The 17,328-nt window shown below is 35.3% G+C and overlaps 2 protein-coding genes across 2 annotated transcripts; both read left to right on the forward strand.

Annotated features, from left to right (window-relative positions):
* The first annotated feature begins 1,626 nt into the window (after positions 1 to 1,626).
* LOC136242584 (uncharacterized) lies at positions 1,627 to 3,963 on the forward strand. Its single transcript, XM_066034024.1, has 6 exons — positions 1,627 to 1,760; positions 1,819 to 1,839; positions 2,018 to 2,185; positions 2,242 to 2,430; positions 3,068 to 3,550; positions 3,602 to 3,963. Exons 1-6 carry the CDS (start codon positions 1,688 to 1,690, stop codon positions 3,820 to 3,822), a joined length of 1,155 nt encoding a protein of 384 aa, XP_065890096.1. The 5' UTR covers positions 1,627 to 1,687; the 3' UTR covers positions 3,823 to 3,963.
* A 7,713-nt stretch (positions 3,964 to 11,676) lies between these two features.
* LOC136243284 (uncharacterized) lies at positions 11,677 to 14,642 on the forward strand. The gene is made up of 6 exons (XM_066034807.1): positions 11,677 to 11,843; positions 11,904 to 11,924; positions 12,075 to 12,236; positions 12,293 to 12,481; positions 13,717 to 14,199; positions 14,250 to 14,642. The coding sequence occupies exons 1-6, from the start codon at positions 11,771 to 11,773 to the stop codon at positions 14,468 to 14,470; spliced, it is 1,149 nt and encodes a 382-aa protein (XP_065890879.1). The 5' UTR covers positions 11,677 to 11,770; the 3' UTR covers positions 14,471 to 14,642.
* The last annotated feature ends 2,686 nt before the right edge of the window (positions 14,643 to 17,328 follow it).

Below are 17,328 nucleotides of genomic sequence, written 5' to 3' on the forward strand. Positions count from 1 at the left end.
ATCCATGGCCAAATTCATTAAAGTGTATGGTCACATTGTAACTTACATGCTTGTTCACTTCAAGAACAAACAATGTGGACTAGTACACACATTTAGTTTACAGTATAAGTATGCTCCACTAACTTAGTAGAATGTGGGGAGGTGCTAGAATAGGAAAGTGCAACGGCATGAAAGAGTTCTAAAAGGCCTGACACTTATAGTCTACATCTTGAGCACAACTCAACAATATTTAGAGTCATACTAAAGGGACTTTTGGACTTGGTTATAGTCCTAGCCAATACTTCTAAGGCACCAGGAAGAAGTTTGTTTTGGGTGATATGTTTAGCCAGAAAAACCAAAACCTCCATGATCCCTAATATACAGTATACTATCATACCATATGATACTATCGTACTGTATGGTAAGTATATACATGGTTCTTAAGAATCAATGTCATCGACTCCCATTGTGTCATAGAAGATAATATGCATAATCATTATTACTATTTCTGTCAAGAGTTCATAATATGGAGAGGGATAATTCTTACTTCTGTGGGTGAGTAACTTTAGTGACCTACATCAGTCTGTCCTTAGAATATTAAGTGTCTAATGCAAGAAATCCCTTTTGGTCACTTTTTTTACTAAACAGTGATGATGACTTGATAAGCTACCATATTCCAGGTTAGGGAATATGGGTGTTTTGTATATAGACTGATGAAGGTGTTAGCAGAAAGGTTAACTTTACAAACAAAATTAATGCTTGAGCACACCAAGTAATTTGCTCAAACACTGGATCATTGCACAACTAATTATTTGCTTCTAACACCTTCATGAATCTATACAGAATACGTGTATGCCCTATGGCAACTCAATATGGGGTCCCTTTTTACTACCAAGCAATTAGAGAAAACATTGAGAGAAAAGAAATTTAAATGATCTATCGTGTATTAGACACTTAATTGTAAGACACACACATATATTCATTCCTTCCAGTGTTCATCTTAAAGGGGTTCCACTGTATTTTGCATGTACATAATGTGGCCATGTACACTGATGGTTCAAAAACGTACTTCAGAGAATTAGACTACAATTATTAGTGAGGTGTTAGATATCTTATTTATAATAGAAGACTTGGTAGTGTAGGACACCTGCATGGATTACTGAGTCATTACATGTTATATACATTCTTTATGACACCTGCATGTAATATAGAAATTGAGTAGAAGCCACTTCACTATATCAACATTCACTTGTTGAGCAGTGGTATATGTTGTTGTGGCTCATAGACAGGGGCAGTGGCAGTAGGCTTAAATGTGAGGGGGCCAACGTTTGTGATGAGAATTACACTGTGGTACAACAAATGTGGAAGCCACCCTTGGGGGTCTACGGGCCTGCATACCCCCATGTAAGAAATTTTCAGGTTGTAAAAGAACTGAGACATTTTCACTTTGTTGTTACAGGTAAATTAAGTAACTACTCATGGTGTGCAAAAAAATATCTAGTTGTTTACAATGCAGGAAACAGCTAGCAAGATTTCATGTAAGTAGAGATTACATTTTGATAATCCTTTTAAGTAGAATGATACCACATCCAGCATATTTTGTACTTGACAAGTTTCCTTACATCATAACAATACTAGTGTATAAAATATCTATGATTGCAATTTAAAAAGATTCTGTATACATATTCTAAAAGAAGAAGAGTTCAAGATGATGAGCTGTGTGATAATAGTTATTTGCATCATAGCAACAAATGCTGTTCCATCTTCACACCAGTTGGACAGTAAGCCAATGACTTTATGTTTACACATTGTTATTTGTTTTCTTTATTACATATATAGAAAGGCAAAGTAGTACTGAAGGTAAGCATCTGGTGAATTCATAAATTACAAAGGAAAATGTGCATGCTAAATGATTGTTATACATATGTACTTTTTACATATGCATGTACGTAAGTATACATATACGTGTGTGTATGTGTGTGTGTGAGTATGTGCATATATTATCCATTGCTTGCTAATGTTGAACCAAACACTATAGCTACAGCTGTTGTCACTGTCAATGGAACCATTGCTGGAACAAGAGATAAACCAGTGAAGTTTAATGTGAGAGAAGATGCAGGCAAAATTGTATTATGTTACTTGATCATAATTCCTGAAAATAAAGCTTTCATGTCTGGTAGATGTCAAACTTTTGATGAAACAGCTGGTAAGTTTACATGCATGAGCTATAGATTATAATTATATTTAATTTTCTTTTTGCAGTGGCTGGAACAGACTATGATCCAGTTAATGCATCCTATTCTGTCCCTGGACAAGAAATAACGTTATGTGAACATTTCACAATAAAAGATAATCCATATCATGATGGAAATAGAAAATTTCTTTTCCAGGTTTTGGGTGAATATGATGTGGATGTGTGGGTTGAGATCTGTATATGGGATGATGAGTGGGGTATGTTGTAATTGAAGGGGCCAGCGGCAAAAGGGGACAAGTGCTATTTGAAATTTTAAGTGACCACCTAGTGGGCATTAAACAGAATTTTGGGACATAATTGAATTATTGTAATATTTGCTCAAAAATAATTTGAGACTGCCATGAAATTTAAGTTTGTTGCTTACTTAGTAACAACATTATTCACATGGTTAAATCAAACCATTTAAGAAAACAGAGAATCTAAAATGGCACTTGTCTCGTTTTTCCAATGACCCCTTCTATTATTAACTGATATACAACAATCATGTTTACCTATAGCAAATCAGTTGCACTAATGGAGGCACGTTTGTCTGAACAGCGTTTGCATATATAGATGTGCCAGCATTGTAACATTTGCACATATGTATATACCTATGTGCAATGTATGGATACATGCATGTAGTCATGCACTCACGTACACACAAGCGCAGACAGACTGCACATACATATCACTGCTGCACAAATTTGAAATACCGTACAGCTTCATTGCTCCCCTTATCACTGTTTTATACAGTAGTTATCACTGTTTTATACAGTAGTTATGCATCCGTATACATATTAGGTGTGTATAGTATAATGAATAACAAGTATTTTTTATTAAACATATTTTTAACAGAGATGTATGGAGATCCTCACTTCTCAGTGCCACTCCTTCATGGTGGAAAGCTGTGCTACTCCATACAAGGAATTCCTGGATTAGCATTCAATTTGTTGTCAAGCAGGCACCTCATCATTAATGCACTATTCATTGATAGTGTCGATGATCCAACACAAGCTACATGGATTGGTAAACTGGCAATTATTCCTCAACCTAATGGAGATCTTCAACCAATAACCTTTGATTCAGTTTCGCAGTCAATTAATGTTTTAAGCCAAGGTTACATCAAGGCTCAATTCTTACAACATGTCATCATCAATGAGACTGGCAACATTGCTGTAAGGACCACTCGTGGTCTCAACCAACAAGCTGGAAATCCAACTGTGACAGTATTCCTGACCAACCCAGTAGCAAGTTTTGATGTCACATTTCACAAAGACCATCTTGATGTAAACTGGAAGATGCAAACAGATGAAATGGATGGCTCTCATGGTTTATTGGGTATGAATAATTAACACTATCATCTTAAGTGTATGTACTACCTTATTTTAGGTCAGTTTATGGTAAATGGTGTTGAGGTAGACTCCACCAGAAAGATGTTGATACGATCAGGATTTGAACCAGTACCAATTGAACCATCCAAGACTTGGAATAGTCCAGATAATTGTTGGCTGACTAAGAATGTAGGAAATCAAGGGGAGGGGCTGATTGAAGGTTCTATCTACGACTATATTGTCAGTTCTATTGATTCTACCAATTTACTACTTAAATGATTGTCTTTTGGAGCCTTTTGAACAAATTTAAAAGTGGCATAGAGTGCAGCTACTTAAATTTGTTGCATGATGATATTCTAAGTAATATACATGTAGATTTGCAATGTCAAAATTATTATTTTTATGAAATATAACCAAGTACTTACATGAACAATAGCCCGTCATTTTACTGAGTGCATTAACTTATAATCTTTTAGTACAAGGTACAACACAAAATGCAGTTGACATTTGCCACTAAAATAGTTTAAATCACCACGTCACTGTCATGCAACCATCTGCCACAAGCTGACTTGTCAACTGCCTTCTAATTCATGTGGTTATTTTGGTCAGGCTTCCATGAGTGATTACAAATCCATGCCAAACAGTCAAACTGTGAAATAAGAGTGCAGTCTTCAAAAAAAAATGCCAGGGTTAAAAATCAAAGGTCGTAGCCAAGAAATGGCTGCAATGTTGTTAATACTAATTAATTTTCAAGCCTTATGTCAATAATAAAATAATTACATTACAGCTATTTTTAGGATGCCATCTCTGCAAATCTAAAGTTACACAAACATAAATACGTACATAATTTTCAGGATAAACATACAGTTACAAGTGATGCAATAAGCATTTAAAATCATTTAATTGTTGAGGCTATTGTTGCTGGCAATTCCATATTCTAGTTATTGATCACATGTGAGTGTTTCCAAAGTAGAAGGAGCTTAAATCCGTAAATCAGTGACCTCTAGATAGGTACTTAATATATACCAGGGTAAATAAATCAGCAACACTAATATTGTACATTTTTGATTAATCACAGAAACATGTTTATAAAATACATATGAATTAACTGGTAAAACCGTTCTAGCTTGGAGTGCTACCCACACGCTGAGAGCTGAAAAACTTTTCTCAAGATGGTTGAGGTTCCCAATAGAACAGTCTTCTGTAACAAGTAGATATTTAATGAGTTGAGATTCAAAAGCTCCAAAAAACCCGGAGTAATAGAGCCAAGAACTCCAATCATTACAGGAACCATCAATTTTTTCTGTCATAGTCTTTCTGGCTCAACCCTTAAGTCATGGTATTTAGAAAGCTTCTCCTCTTCCTAAGCAGATAGATGCTTGTCAGCAGGGAATTATTTAATAGATAATAATTATTATTATTTTGTTAATGAATAAACACAATACATCAAATAACCCTAAATGTCACCAATGTTTCAGGTAACAGTCAGATGTCTCCTAAGGATGTGGGTTGAGCTTAACAGTACACTCTTCTGCATCCTTAACACTAGTTGTTTATTGAACAGTCCCAGCAGCTTCAAAGAGTTTGTAAGTGAAGTTGGAATGGATCCCAATGATTCTACATATTCCTAATTTCAAATTTCAAATCTTTGTACTTCTGCATCTTCTTAGAAGCCATACGTCCATCACCAGGAACAGCAACATCTATAAGATAGATATTTATTATTATTAGTATTAGTGTTGCTTCATTTATCACAGCAAACGTACATACAAGGGATGTACAATAGCACTGGTACAATAAAATCATCGTTCTATCCAAGAACAGAGGATACAAACAAGCAAACCAAATGTTTAAGTATTACCTTAAAATCGAAGTAGTTCTGTACAAAACTGTGCTTTGAAAAGTTGAAATCAGGTAGAGTGGCAAGCTTAGTGTTTCTAAATAATGGGACAAGTCAATAGGAATGGAACCAAGTGCACCAATAATAATTGGTACATAGAAACGTGCTTAGTTCTCCACAATCTAGAAACTTCAATTTTCAAGTCAACATACTTGGTAAGTTTTTCAACACCCTTTTGAGAGATACGCGACTCTCCAGGTATGGCTACATCAATCAAATACACTTCGTTTGATGCTTTCGCACAAAGGTGATATCAGGTCGATTATGGTGAATACCAATGTCAGTTACGATTGTAATGTCCCACAATATTTTATACTCATCATTTTCCCAAACAGCACTAGGAGAATGTCTCCACCATGGGCCCAGCTTGCTTCAATAGTGTCCAATGTATTAAAGAAGCAATAGCATCATGTCTTCCTTCGTACTCTCTTTGTACTAAGTAGGAACAACTACTTATTAAATGGTCAATGGTTTCATCAGCAATGCCACAAAGACAAAGTCTACATTTAAAAGAGCATGGTAACTTGTAAATATGTGCTTTGATTGCATTGGTAGAGAGAACCTGTCCTGAGCTGCAAAAGCAAGGCCCTCTATTTCCTTCGTAAAGTTATCCTTTCTTAGCCAAGTCAACTGTGAACTATTACACACATTGTTGGAGGTTTCTTATAAAAACTGACCATGTAATGGCTTGTCTTTTAACAAACTTAGGTGCTCTGAAATTACAGATTGTTTATAGTGCTTGCTGTCTTCCTGGAATTGAACAAAACTTCTAGCAACCAGCTTCATCAATACATCAGCAGAGTTGTGGACATAAAATGAAAGACTTCTCTTCTCATGTTCTATTGCAAACCTGACAGAAATAAGGCCCCTACCACCATTTTTCCCTGAAATGTAAAGTCTATCCACATTACTGTTTGAGGAGAATCCCCTATGCATGGTCAAGAGTTTTCTGGTGTCAACATCCAACCTGGCATAGTTCATCTTGGGACCATTTAACAATTCCACCAGAATATCTCATTAATGAAACAGCATAGACATTAAGTACTGTGAATATTATTATAATAATAATTATTATTATATTAGAATGCTATTCAGTAGAACCATACAGTACCACAAATATGTATATATGTGTGCTTGAGTGGTTACTATTTCAAGATATATACTTATGGTCCACTGGTTATAAATACCAGCGACCAAAACTGTTCATTGCAATACATTATGGGGGACTACTCACGTAACAGTGTATAGTGTGAGCAGGGGTGTTTTACAAGGACAAAGGTAATGGATGATAGGCACAAGTATTTGAGAAATCAAATTTGCTACAAAAATATTCTAAAACAGATTTGATTTGAACATTAATGTTGTGATTGAGAGATCAAGGGGAAAAGATTTTCACAGTCTAGATAATTTATTAAAATAAAAGGGTCTACTCTGATTCAATTTGCTTCTCTTGTGTGTCAGTTAGCTAATGATGATCTGACTGAGACGGCAAAAAATTTTATAAACTTGCAAATGTCAAAATCATCAGTGGGATGTATATCTAAGGGATTTGATAAAGAACAGGCCAATTCAAATTTCATTATATGGATTCAGTTTTAGCAATCTGGGTTTGTAGTCAGAAACATGACCATTTAAGATGTATTTGGTTACTCATCTTGGTAATCTCTTTTAATGGTGCTGTTTTCTGAATAATCTGTGGTTGCCAGACTTGAGAACATTACATTAACTTTGAACAGATCACTGTAATACTACTTCATGTTTAAATTAATTTTTTATTACATTAGTTATATACATGTAACTAAATTTTTGAAAATGTTGATCTATGCACATACCATGCATTGAAGTTGACCTTTCACAACGAATTGATAGCCACTACACATTTATACCACAGCTAACCTTTTTTGCAATCTTTTTGTCCAATATTTGATTTAAAATAGCTTCCAGATCCAACGTGGTGATAAATACTCACTTTCTGGGGAGCATGCCCCAGCTAGGAATGCTGAATTCCCATCAACCCTGCTAACTGTTTGGACATTTCAAGTTTAAATCATGACACTGTAGAGCAAAAATGTTTCAAAACACAAATTGTGCATGTGTATAGCTGGTATTCATCATTCTTTCCCCACTTTCAGCTAAAAAGTGGGAGATAACTTAAGTCTGTTCTCGTAGTTAAAATAAGTGTCTAATACAAGAAATCCTATTTTGGTCACTCTCCTCATAGTTTGACTGAGTAGTATAAAGGTAACCATAGGAAATATGAGTGTTCTGATGAAGATGTTAGCAGAAAGGTTTACAAAAACAATGTTTGAGCAGACCAAGTAATCTGCTCAAACACTGCTTTGTAAAACTTTCTGCTAAACACCTTCATCGATCTATACAGAACACTTGTATGCCATAGGTTAATGTATGGCAATATGGGGTACCTTTTTACTACTAACATCAGAAAATATTGAGAGAAAATGATTTATTGCATTAAACACTTAAGATTACGGGATAGTGAGCAATTGTCGAACAAAATTTTTATGATGTTATTAAGGAGGGCTTGTGTTGTGTGTCTCAGCTGGTAACAGGTTTAAATTGTTGGGAGAACAATATCATGCTGACTGGACAGGTACAAGGTACAAGAAAACACATGTAACAGTACAAGATAACATAGAAACAACACATTTAGCAATTGGCACACCTATAAGTGCATGCACAGTTTTGCTCAGTGATGGCAATATTTTCCTGAACCAACTGTCAAACAAGTGGTTGACATTTTGTATAAAAAAAACTACTAGTTTGGCTTCTTGTCTAGGAGCTATAAGAAATAATGTTTCCAGTGCTTGTGATATGACTTTAAAAATTAATTTTGTGACCACAGTGTCTTGTTTTAAGCCTTATTGTTGCCATATTTCAGCAACTATACACATTATTCACAAATCCTCTTGTCAGTCCCTCACAAGTGATGTTCTTCAAACCTCAGAATTGTTAGTAAGTTATCATGGTTCTTCATTGGTCTGATTTTTGGTTCACAGTTTTCACTAATTGGCATGGGGACAACTCATGTTTCCATGACAACATTTGAGTTCTATGTCAATTAATGAGAAGTTAAGAATACATAAATATTTGATAACAGTGGATTAAAAAAATCAAAACCCTAAATCATGAAAAAATGATTTATAGTGTACATGTGGGTTTACAGTATCCCATAACCTTAATTGCATGTGCAAACATATGTATAATGCACCAATGTAAATGCAGCAGAGCCTGATGCTTCGTTTTAAGAAAAAAAAATCTCCTTCCAGTGTCCATCTTTAAGGAATTCTACTGTATTTTGTGTGTATGTATGTAATGTGGGCATGTACACTGATGGTTTGATTATGTACTTCAGAGAATCGGATTACAATTATTGGTAAGGTGTCAGATATATCTTATCTATAATAGAAGACTTGGTAGTATATCACACCTACATGGATTACTGAGTATTGTATGTTATATACATCCTTTATGACACCTGCATGTAATGTAGAAATTGAGTAGAAGCCACTTCACTATACTGGTTGATAAAAAATAAAAACTAGCTGAAGTTTGATACCAATTTGTACCATTTATATATTAATATACCTCAAATATTGTTTCAAGTCAACTCTCCATCAACATCCACTTGTTATAAGCACTGGTATAATACTGTTGTGGATCATGCATGCTATAACAGGGGCAGCGGAGCAGACCAAAATGTGAGGGGTCAACTTTTGGAATGAAATTACACATGTACAGTGGTACAAAGCTGAAATGTGGATGCCACCCTTGGCCAGGAAATATTCAGATTGTAAAAGATTTGAAATAGGTATTTTAATGTGTTGTCACAAGTAAATTAAGTAACACGGTTTGTAAGAAATATTTATAATTTGATTATTCTATTAGAGTGGCTGACTACTTTACATATCAAAGTTTCTCAATTTTTGTTACAAGCATTGACTAGTATAAGTAGAGGAGAGGGCTCGCTTGTTTCCACCACCTATGTGCTATGCTGAGTTGAACATCTTGTGTGAGGCTGCATGTATCACCACCACATGTACTGGTTGTATCATGTGACTGATGCTTGTATTCATCTTCTGCATGGTACATGTATGGTTTAGCTTGAGCCAGTAATGTATGTAAGGATACTGCATATATTCATCTGAAGAATAACATGTTAACATGATATATGGCGTAGAACATGATATAGTACCTGAAATGGATGCAAGTATGTGTAGCAGCCAAAATGTACATCATATTTTTATTTGATACTCACCATATTGGATTCTCAGGTGGGTTTCTGAGCAGATTCATGGTTCTAAGAAAAGACACTCTACTGCTTGAGCCAGTAATTTACTAGGTGATCACTATAAATATTGAAGTGATCTGTGTGTCACTAATTAACAGTGTTGGTATAAATTTCATTTAAAGTAGTAGCCTAATTCTGATGTATGACTATAACAAGTAACTAAACAAGGTAATTTAAAACATCACACTAAAATGCTAGCTGCAATCATAGATACTGCATTGTTTGTTCTTAATTTTTTGTTGCAGCAAAAGTAATAAAGAGGAAAACACCATTGTAATACCAGTAAATACACAGGTATTGGTACATAATAAATGATTGAATGTAAATCGCTCCTCTTAATACAGCACTGTAATAAATTTGAGAGTTAGAAAATGTGCTAAGAACTTATGAAGTTGGCACTGAGAAGTGATTACCTATTGAGTAGGAGGAAGCCTGCTACAAACACAAAGTCCATATATGTAGGGAATCTCTCAATATACTTATAGTTGTTGAGCACTAACTCTTGTTACATGGGTCAGGTGCCAAAACATTTAGTAGCACAGTGAAGCCCATTAAACACTAACATGATATATAGTGTAGAACATGATGTAGTACCTGAAATGGATGCAAGTATGTGTAGCAGCCAAAATGTACATCATGGTTTTTTTTCAATATTTACCATATTGGATTCTCAGGTGGGTTTCTGAGCAGATTCGTAGTTCTAAGAAAAGATCCTCTACTGTAATCTTTACTGTACTAGGTGATCACTATAAATATTGAAGTGATCTATGTGTCACTAACTAACAGTGTTGGTATAATTTTCATTTAAAGTAGTAGCTAACCTAATTCTGATGTATGACTATAACAAGTAACTAAACAAGGTAATTTAAAACATCACACTAAAATGCTAGCTGAAATCATAGATACTGCATTGTATGTTCTTAAATTGTTTGCTGCAGCAAAAGTAATAAAGAGGAAAACATCATTGTAAATGTAAATCGCTCCTCTTAATACAGCACTGTAATAAATTTTAGAGTTAGAAAATGTGCTAAGAACTTATGAAGTTAGCACTGAAAAGTGATTACCTATTGAGCAGGAGGAAGCCTGCTACAAACACAAAATACATATATGTAGGGAATCTCAATATACTTATAGTGGTTGAGCACTAACTCTTGTTACATGGGTCAGGTGCCAAAACATTTAGTAGCATGGTGAAGCCCATTAAACACCACACACTGGAACTGTTTATCCAAAAAGCACTTTGGCAAGAACAAGTGAGTTTTGAGGCTTTTCCATACATTTAGTATGGATGATTCAAGCACGCAAACATGTTTACAACATACAGTAAAGATATGCTTGTTCAAATTCCAGTACAAAACTATTTGGAGTGAACACAGGTGGGCGTGAACTGACTACAGTATATGTACAAGTGTAGTTGCATCATTAATAATACTTTTGCTTATGAAAATTGTGTCATAGGAGTGATAACTTAAAAATATGAACCATTGCCACAAAATTACCTGCAAATAATCAGCTGAATTTCAGCATTTATAGAAAGTGCAATGCTTTTAAATTTTAAAAAAATTGAAACTTTGTCTTTACTACTTATTGTCAGGAGCAGGTTGAAATACAGTAGCTTACTGTATCTAGTATGTAGTATACGAATATACATTGAGCACATTATTTTGTATACACGTTCATAGTGCATACAACTGTCCCATTCATTACAGGCAATACTACAATTAGTGCTTCTTAGCCAGATTGTTTTCTTATAGTAGTAGCTACACATAGGATTATATGTGTATGAAGCTAGTTGTTTACAGTGTGCAGGAAACAGTCAAAGATTTCATGTAAGAAGAGATTACAATTTGTTTGACAATCCTAGCATACCTCTTTAGCAGCTGATCACATTATACCTCATCCCTCATATTTACATTTATCAAGTTTCCTTACATCATAACAGTGTTGCTATATAATAGCTGAGGTTGCATTTGAAAAAGATTTCTGCATATGTATTCCAAAAGAAGAAGAGTATCAAAATGGTTAAGTTTGTGACACTAGCTGTCTACATCATGGCAGCAAATGCTGCTTCATCTTCACACCAGTTGGACAGTAAGCCAATGACTGTTTAAATTATAATGTTATTTACATATTGCTTTCTTTATTACATAGAAAGACAAAGTAGTACTGAAGGTAAAAAATCTTATTGCATTAAGAGTGACTATATGCACAATTACAACTACATTACACATACACGCATGGTCGTACAAACATATAAAACATGTGTTAAGAGATAATTATGCTAAGTACACGTATATTATAGTAGTTGCAACACACTTGTAGCTGTAGTCACTGTCAATGGAACTATTGGTGGAACAAGAGATGATCCAGTCAAGTTTAATGTGAAAGAAGATGCAGGAGTGATTGTATTATGTTTTACAATTTCAATTCGTAGACAGAGAGGTTTCATGTCAGGCAGATGCAGAACTGTGGATGGCACAGCTTGTAAGTAGCACATACACAATTGTATAGAGTAAAGTCACAACTATTTCGTTTTATAGTGGCTAGGAAAGACTATGACCCAGTGAATGCATTCTATTCTGTCCCTCGACGAGAAGTAACATTATATGAACACATCACAATCAAAGATAATCCACATCACGATGGAAACAGAGAATTCTTATTTCATGTCCAGGGTGATTTTGGAGTAAATGTGTGGGTTGAGATCTGCATTATGGATGATGAATGGGGTAGGTTACAATCATTCTCAATTAATATTATATGTGTTGATTATGAGAACTAATGAAGACAGATAGGTATAAAGGCCTTTCTGAGACTAGTTGAATTATGGAAGCCAGAAACCTTTGTGAGATGGTAGTTGTCCTTGACTGCATGTCAGACTTGTGTCAACAACTAAGATATTCTGTGCTAACATGATAACTGTAGCAGTGTAGCTAAATATGGAACATTGTTTTTGAGTAACTTATACTTTATCTTCACTATACTGTATACTACAGAGTATACCAAAAAGCATATTAGTTATTTAGATAGTGTATATACCAAAAATGAAATTATTCATATAGGCTATGGTATAGCACAGAACATACAGTATGTATTAAACGTATGCATCACATGTACAGTGTCAGGTCACTGAACTAAAAAAGAATCATTAAAGACAAAATCTAAATGATTGAATTTGTATTCGTTTAAGTTTAATGTTGTCAAATAACATGGATAGCAACCTTGTAAAGTTGGAGCATTCATGTATGAGATGAATCAAGTAATACAACACACCATGTTGCTGTGGAAGTGTAGCAGAGTGCTGACAATGCATATATACACCTTGCTTAATAATGTGGTCATTGTATGACAGGTGGCTTGTAAGTTGTAATGGTTATTCCAAGAAATCAGACTGAGGCTTCTTGATTACATCACCCCTGAAACTAATTCTGTAAAATGTAAATAAAATTTACTGAGTAGGCTTAAAAGACAAATTACTATATAGATTGATACTTTGATCGGATGGTTTTTCTAATCCATTCAAAATGACAAAATTAGTCCATCTTAATATTACTGTACTGCATAATGTGAAATGAAGTAGCTAGACAAAAGGTGTTCATTTTACCTCACTTTTATTGTGAATCATCTGAAACTGGCTATGCAGCATCTTCCATGTGTTAACATTTTAGTGCATGGTGGTGAGTCCTCATTATTTTTTAGCTACTTTTATAAATCGTTCTGCTGATGATGTTCAACAGTACAACTGTACTGCAGAGTAATCCCACACTGAATTATAACAAGATTGTTGTATACTTAGTTACTAGACATCACTCTGTACTAATAGAGCTTCTCTGGTTAACAGTTTGTATCTGTCACTGATAATATATCCCTTTGTCCATGCACCCTGCACCTGTGTATTACTCTATAACACTTGTAATGCTTGACACCGAAATACATAATACATAGTATTATGCATGTTTCACAGAAATGTTTGGAGATCCACATTTCTCAGTACCTCTACTTCATGGCGGAAAGCTGTGTTACTCCATACAAGGAATTCCTGGATTAGCATTCAATTTGTTATCAAGCAGGCACCTCATCATTAATGCACTATTCATTGATAGTGTCAATGATCCAACACAAGCTACATGGATTGGTAAACTGGCAATTATTCCTCAACATATTGGAGACCCTCAACCAATAATCTTTGAGTCAGTTTCTCAGTCCGTTAAAATTTTGGGTGATGGATATGTTAAGGCTCGATTTTTACAACATGTCATCATTAATGAAACTGGCAACATTGCTGTAAAGACAACTCATGGTCTTAACCGGCAAGCTGGAAATCCAACTGTGACAGTATTCCTGACCAACCCAGTAGCAAGTTTCGATGTCACATTTCACAAAGACCATCTTGATGTAAACTGGAAGGTGCAAAGTGATGAAATGGATGGCTCCCATGGTTTATTGGGTATGAATAATTAACACTAAAACCATATGTGTGTTAATTATTACACATAGGTCAGTTTATGGTGAATGGTGTTGAGGTTGACTCCACTAGAAAGATGTTAATACGACCAGGTTTTGAGTCTGTACCAGTTACACCATCCAAGACTTGGGATAGTCCAAATAATTGTTGGATGGCTAAGAATGTGGGAAATCAAGGGGAGGGACTGATTGAAGGTTCCATCTATGACTATATTGTCAATTCTATTGAGTCTACTGTTTTGCCACTGAAGTGAATAACAGTGCATGGAAGTCTGAGCGAAGTTTTAAAAGTAATAGCTGGTGTGCAGTAGACCTTCAGAAAAGCAGGCACATCTAAGTAATACTTCAAATTAAACTTGTAATTTTTGTAATGTGAAAGCTACCGTATATACATGTTTATTTTCTATGAAAAACGAGAACTGTCAACTGATTGATGTCTCTTTTCTTCACTGGATACAATAAGTCACATTGCATGCATGATACAGGGGTAGTTAACGTTATTCAGTAAAATAATAGAAGCCACAGTCAGCCATCTGTTGCAAGCTTCTCTTGTTAAATACTGATGAAGATTATTTTTTAGTAAGCTGCACCCGTCCATTCTTATTTTGCAATGGTCCCACTGGCGTACACTAGTAGCTATGTATGATGGCTTGAATCATATACAGATTTCAAACTATATATGAAGACAGATGAATTAGTATATAAGGCCATCTTAATAAAATTCTGCGCTTTCATACCCAAGCTAATGTTGGGTTTTACTTGGGATGATGAAGAAGAAATCCTATATTGATTGGCAAGACTCATTTAAACGTAGATGTGTTTCTCTTCTGATATATAGATCATGCATGTGTATAGTTATTATTTGCATAATGCTGTAGTACCTGGGTTGGGTCATAGGAAGAATGAAAATTTCTCACCAGTCAACCATAATCATATGCATTCTCTTTTCTGATGCATACATTCTCTCTTTCTGCCTGCTAATAGCACTATGATGCAAATGTGTTAAGTTTCAAGTACTTTATCCTAGCTACAGTAGTAATAATTCTATTCAGAATTTTTCTCAGTGCTGATTGACTATGTAGGATCATGCATTTAAAAGTTTTGCAACAACTACTTTATAAAGCATATGGTTCTAATTGGGCAGTCAAGTATACTCTAATAGAACACTCATGGATTGAGCTTAAACTCCTTTATAAAGAAAATTATGTGGACCTAGTAATATAGGGTAGCTACCACTCTGATTTCACTGGAGTCTAATTTAGTCCTTTCAATGTTTAAGATTAAGATATTCTAATACAGCAGTCATATACTCTAATCAAGCAGTCATGGTAGTGAGAAAACATGCATTGTAAAAGTATATCAGTTGTTACTAAATCAAGAAACCATGGCCTACAACCATGATATTATTGGTGTCATTCACTTCATTGGTGTCCAGCTTCATCTAAGTGAGTGAGACTAGAGGAAGTTATCTTCTTCAAGCAACTACAAGGGTACAGTATAGCATACAATGGTGTATTTAGACACATTGATCAAGGTGTCCTAATTATCTGGGTCAGTTTGTGTGATAAGGAAGGAATACTTTGGGACTGTTTCCAAGTGTTCCCTTTAACTTGATCTAGATCAATGGTCAAAAATGTATATAGGCTAATGGTAGCTATTGGTTACATCAGCACAATGCTTGAATTGTAAAATAACATGAAGGTATACTAATTTCTGAGTATGAAGACTGGGGGAGCAGCCAAGGGGAAAGTTAGCTAACACTTCAAGGGTTGTAATTTTAACCATCAGAGTTTCTGCCCTGATGGCATTCCCTTCCTCTATAGAAAACAACCTAGAAGAAAAAAAGAAGGGAGAATGTACCAACAGAAAAGACACCTAAAGAACCAACAGAGTTTTAAGTTATCAGTTTGCAATATTAAGTACACATGTATGGTATTTGTCTCAGCATCTTAAAACAAAGATTAATATATTCCCTATGCCCAAACCCAAAGTCAGTGTTTTGGCCACAACTAGCAGTCTCACTTCTATCTCTTGGATGCTGGAGGTTAGTAGATTATGACAACAGACTATCCTGAAAATTATTAGCAGTAGAGCATACAGTATCAAGACACACAGTAGTGTGTCGTGTGGCCAAGAAAGTCGGCGCATCAAACCATGAGTGTACTGACTGGAGAAAGAAAACAGCTTTTTCAAGCATGCACATCTCCATGGCCCCTTCTCCAAAGCACACCATTTTTGCATTATAGCTGTGTGCCAGGTAGGGTATAGGTCACACCTTGGGGCACACAGCAAATTTGATCAAGACACACGGTAGTGTGTCGTGCGGCCCAAGAAGCCTGCACGCAACCCCGTGAGTATATTGACAGGAAGAAAGAAAACGCAATTTTCGCACCTCCATAGCTCTGTGATGCCTTGATGAAACAAGACGATTTTTGCTGTGGACACTCCCTCCACCTTCAGCACTCCACATTCCAAATGTGAGCGAAATCGCTTCAAGCATTCCCGAGATATGCGACTTCAAAAATTGGCTTAGTTTCTTTGTTTTTTTTTTCTTCTTATTTTTCTTCCTCTTTTTGCACACTTACAAAAACTGCTATAAAACGCGAATGCAATATCCGATTGCCTTGAAATTTGGCACACTGAAGGGGGGTATAACGGTGCATTAGTGTACCAACTTTGGCTAGAATATGATAAACAGGAAAAGAGTTATGAGCGATTATTCACGAAAAATAACACCAATATGTTGTCACGCCTACAGGATAAACCGCGTATGGGAAGAAGCTGAAAATCGGTGGGTGAATAGGTTAACTATTGAACCTCAAAACTTTTGTGGTTTGAAAGAAATCGAGCTAAAAACCAGGAAGATACCACGAAAAAACCAACAGTGTGTAACAATTATGCAATTGAGATTAGCTAATAAAAAACTACTACTTGCCACGCCTACCAGATAAACCGCTTGGGGTAATGCTTTGAAAATCGCTGTATAGATGGAGTAATCATCTTAGAAAAGCTCTTCAATGGCGTAGAAGAATCAGACTTAAAGCCACGGAGTTATAACACGAAATCCAACTTGGTGCAGCAAGTGCGAGATCAAGATACTCTAATAGAGCAG

This window comes from Dysidea avara, chromosome 13 (genome assembly GCF_963678975.1).
Source record: "Dysidea avara chromosome 13, odDysAvar1.4, whole genome shotgun sequence".
Classification (NCBI taxonomy): domain Eukaryota; kingdom Metazoa; phylum Porifera; class Demospongiae; order Dictyoceratida; family Dysideidae; genus Dysidea; species Dysidea avara.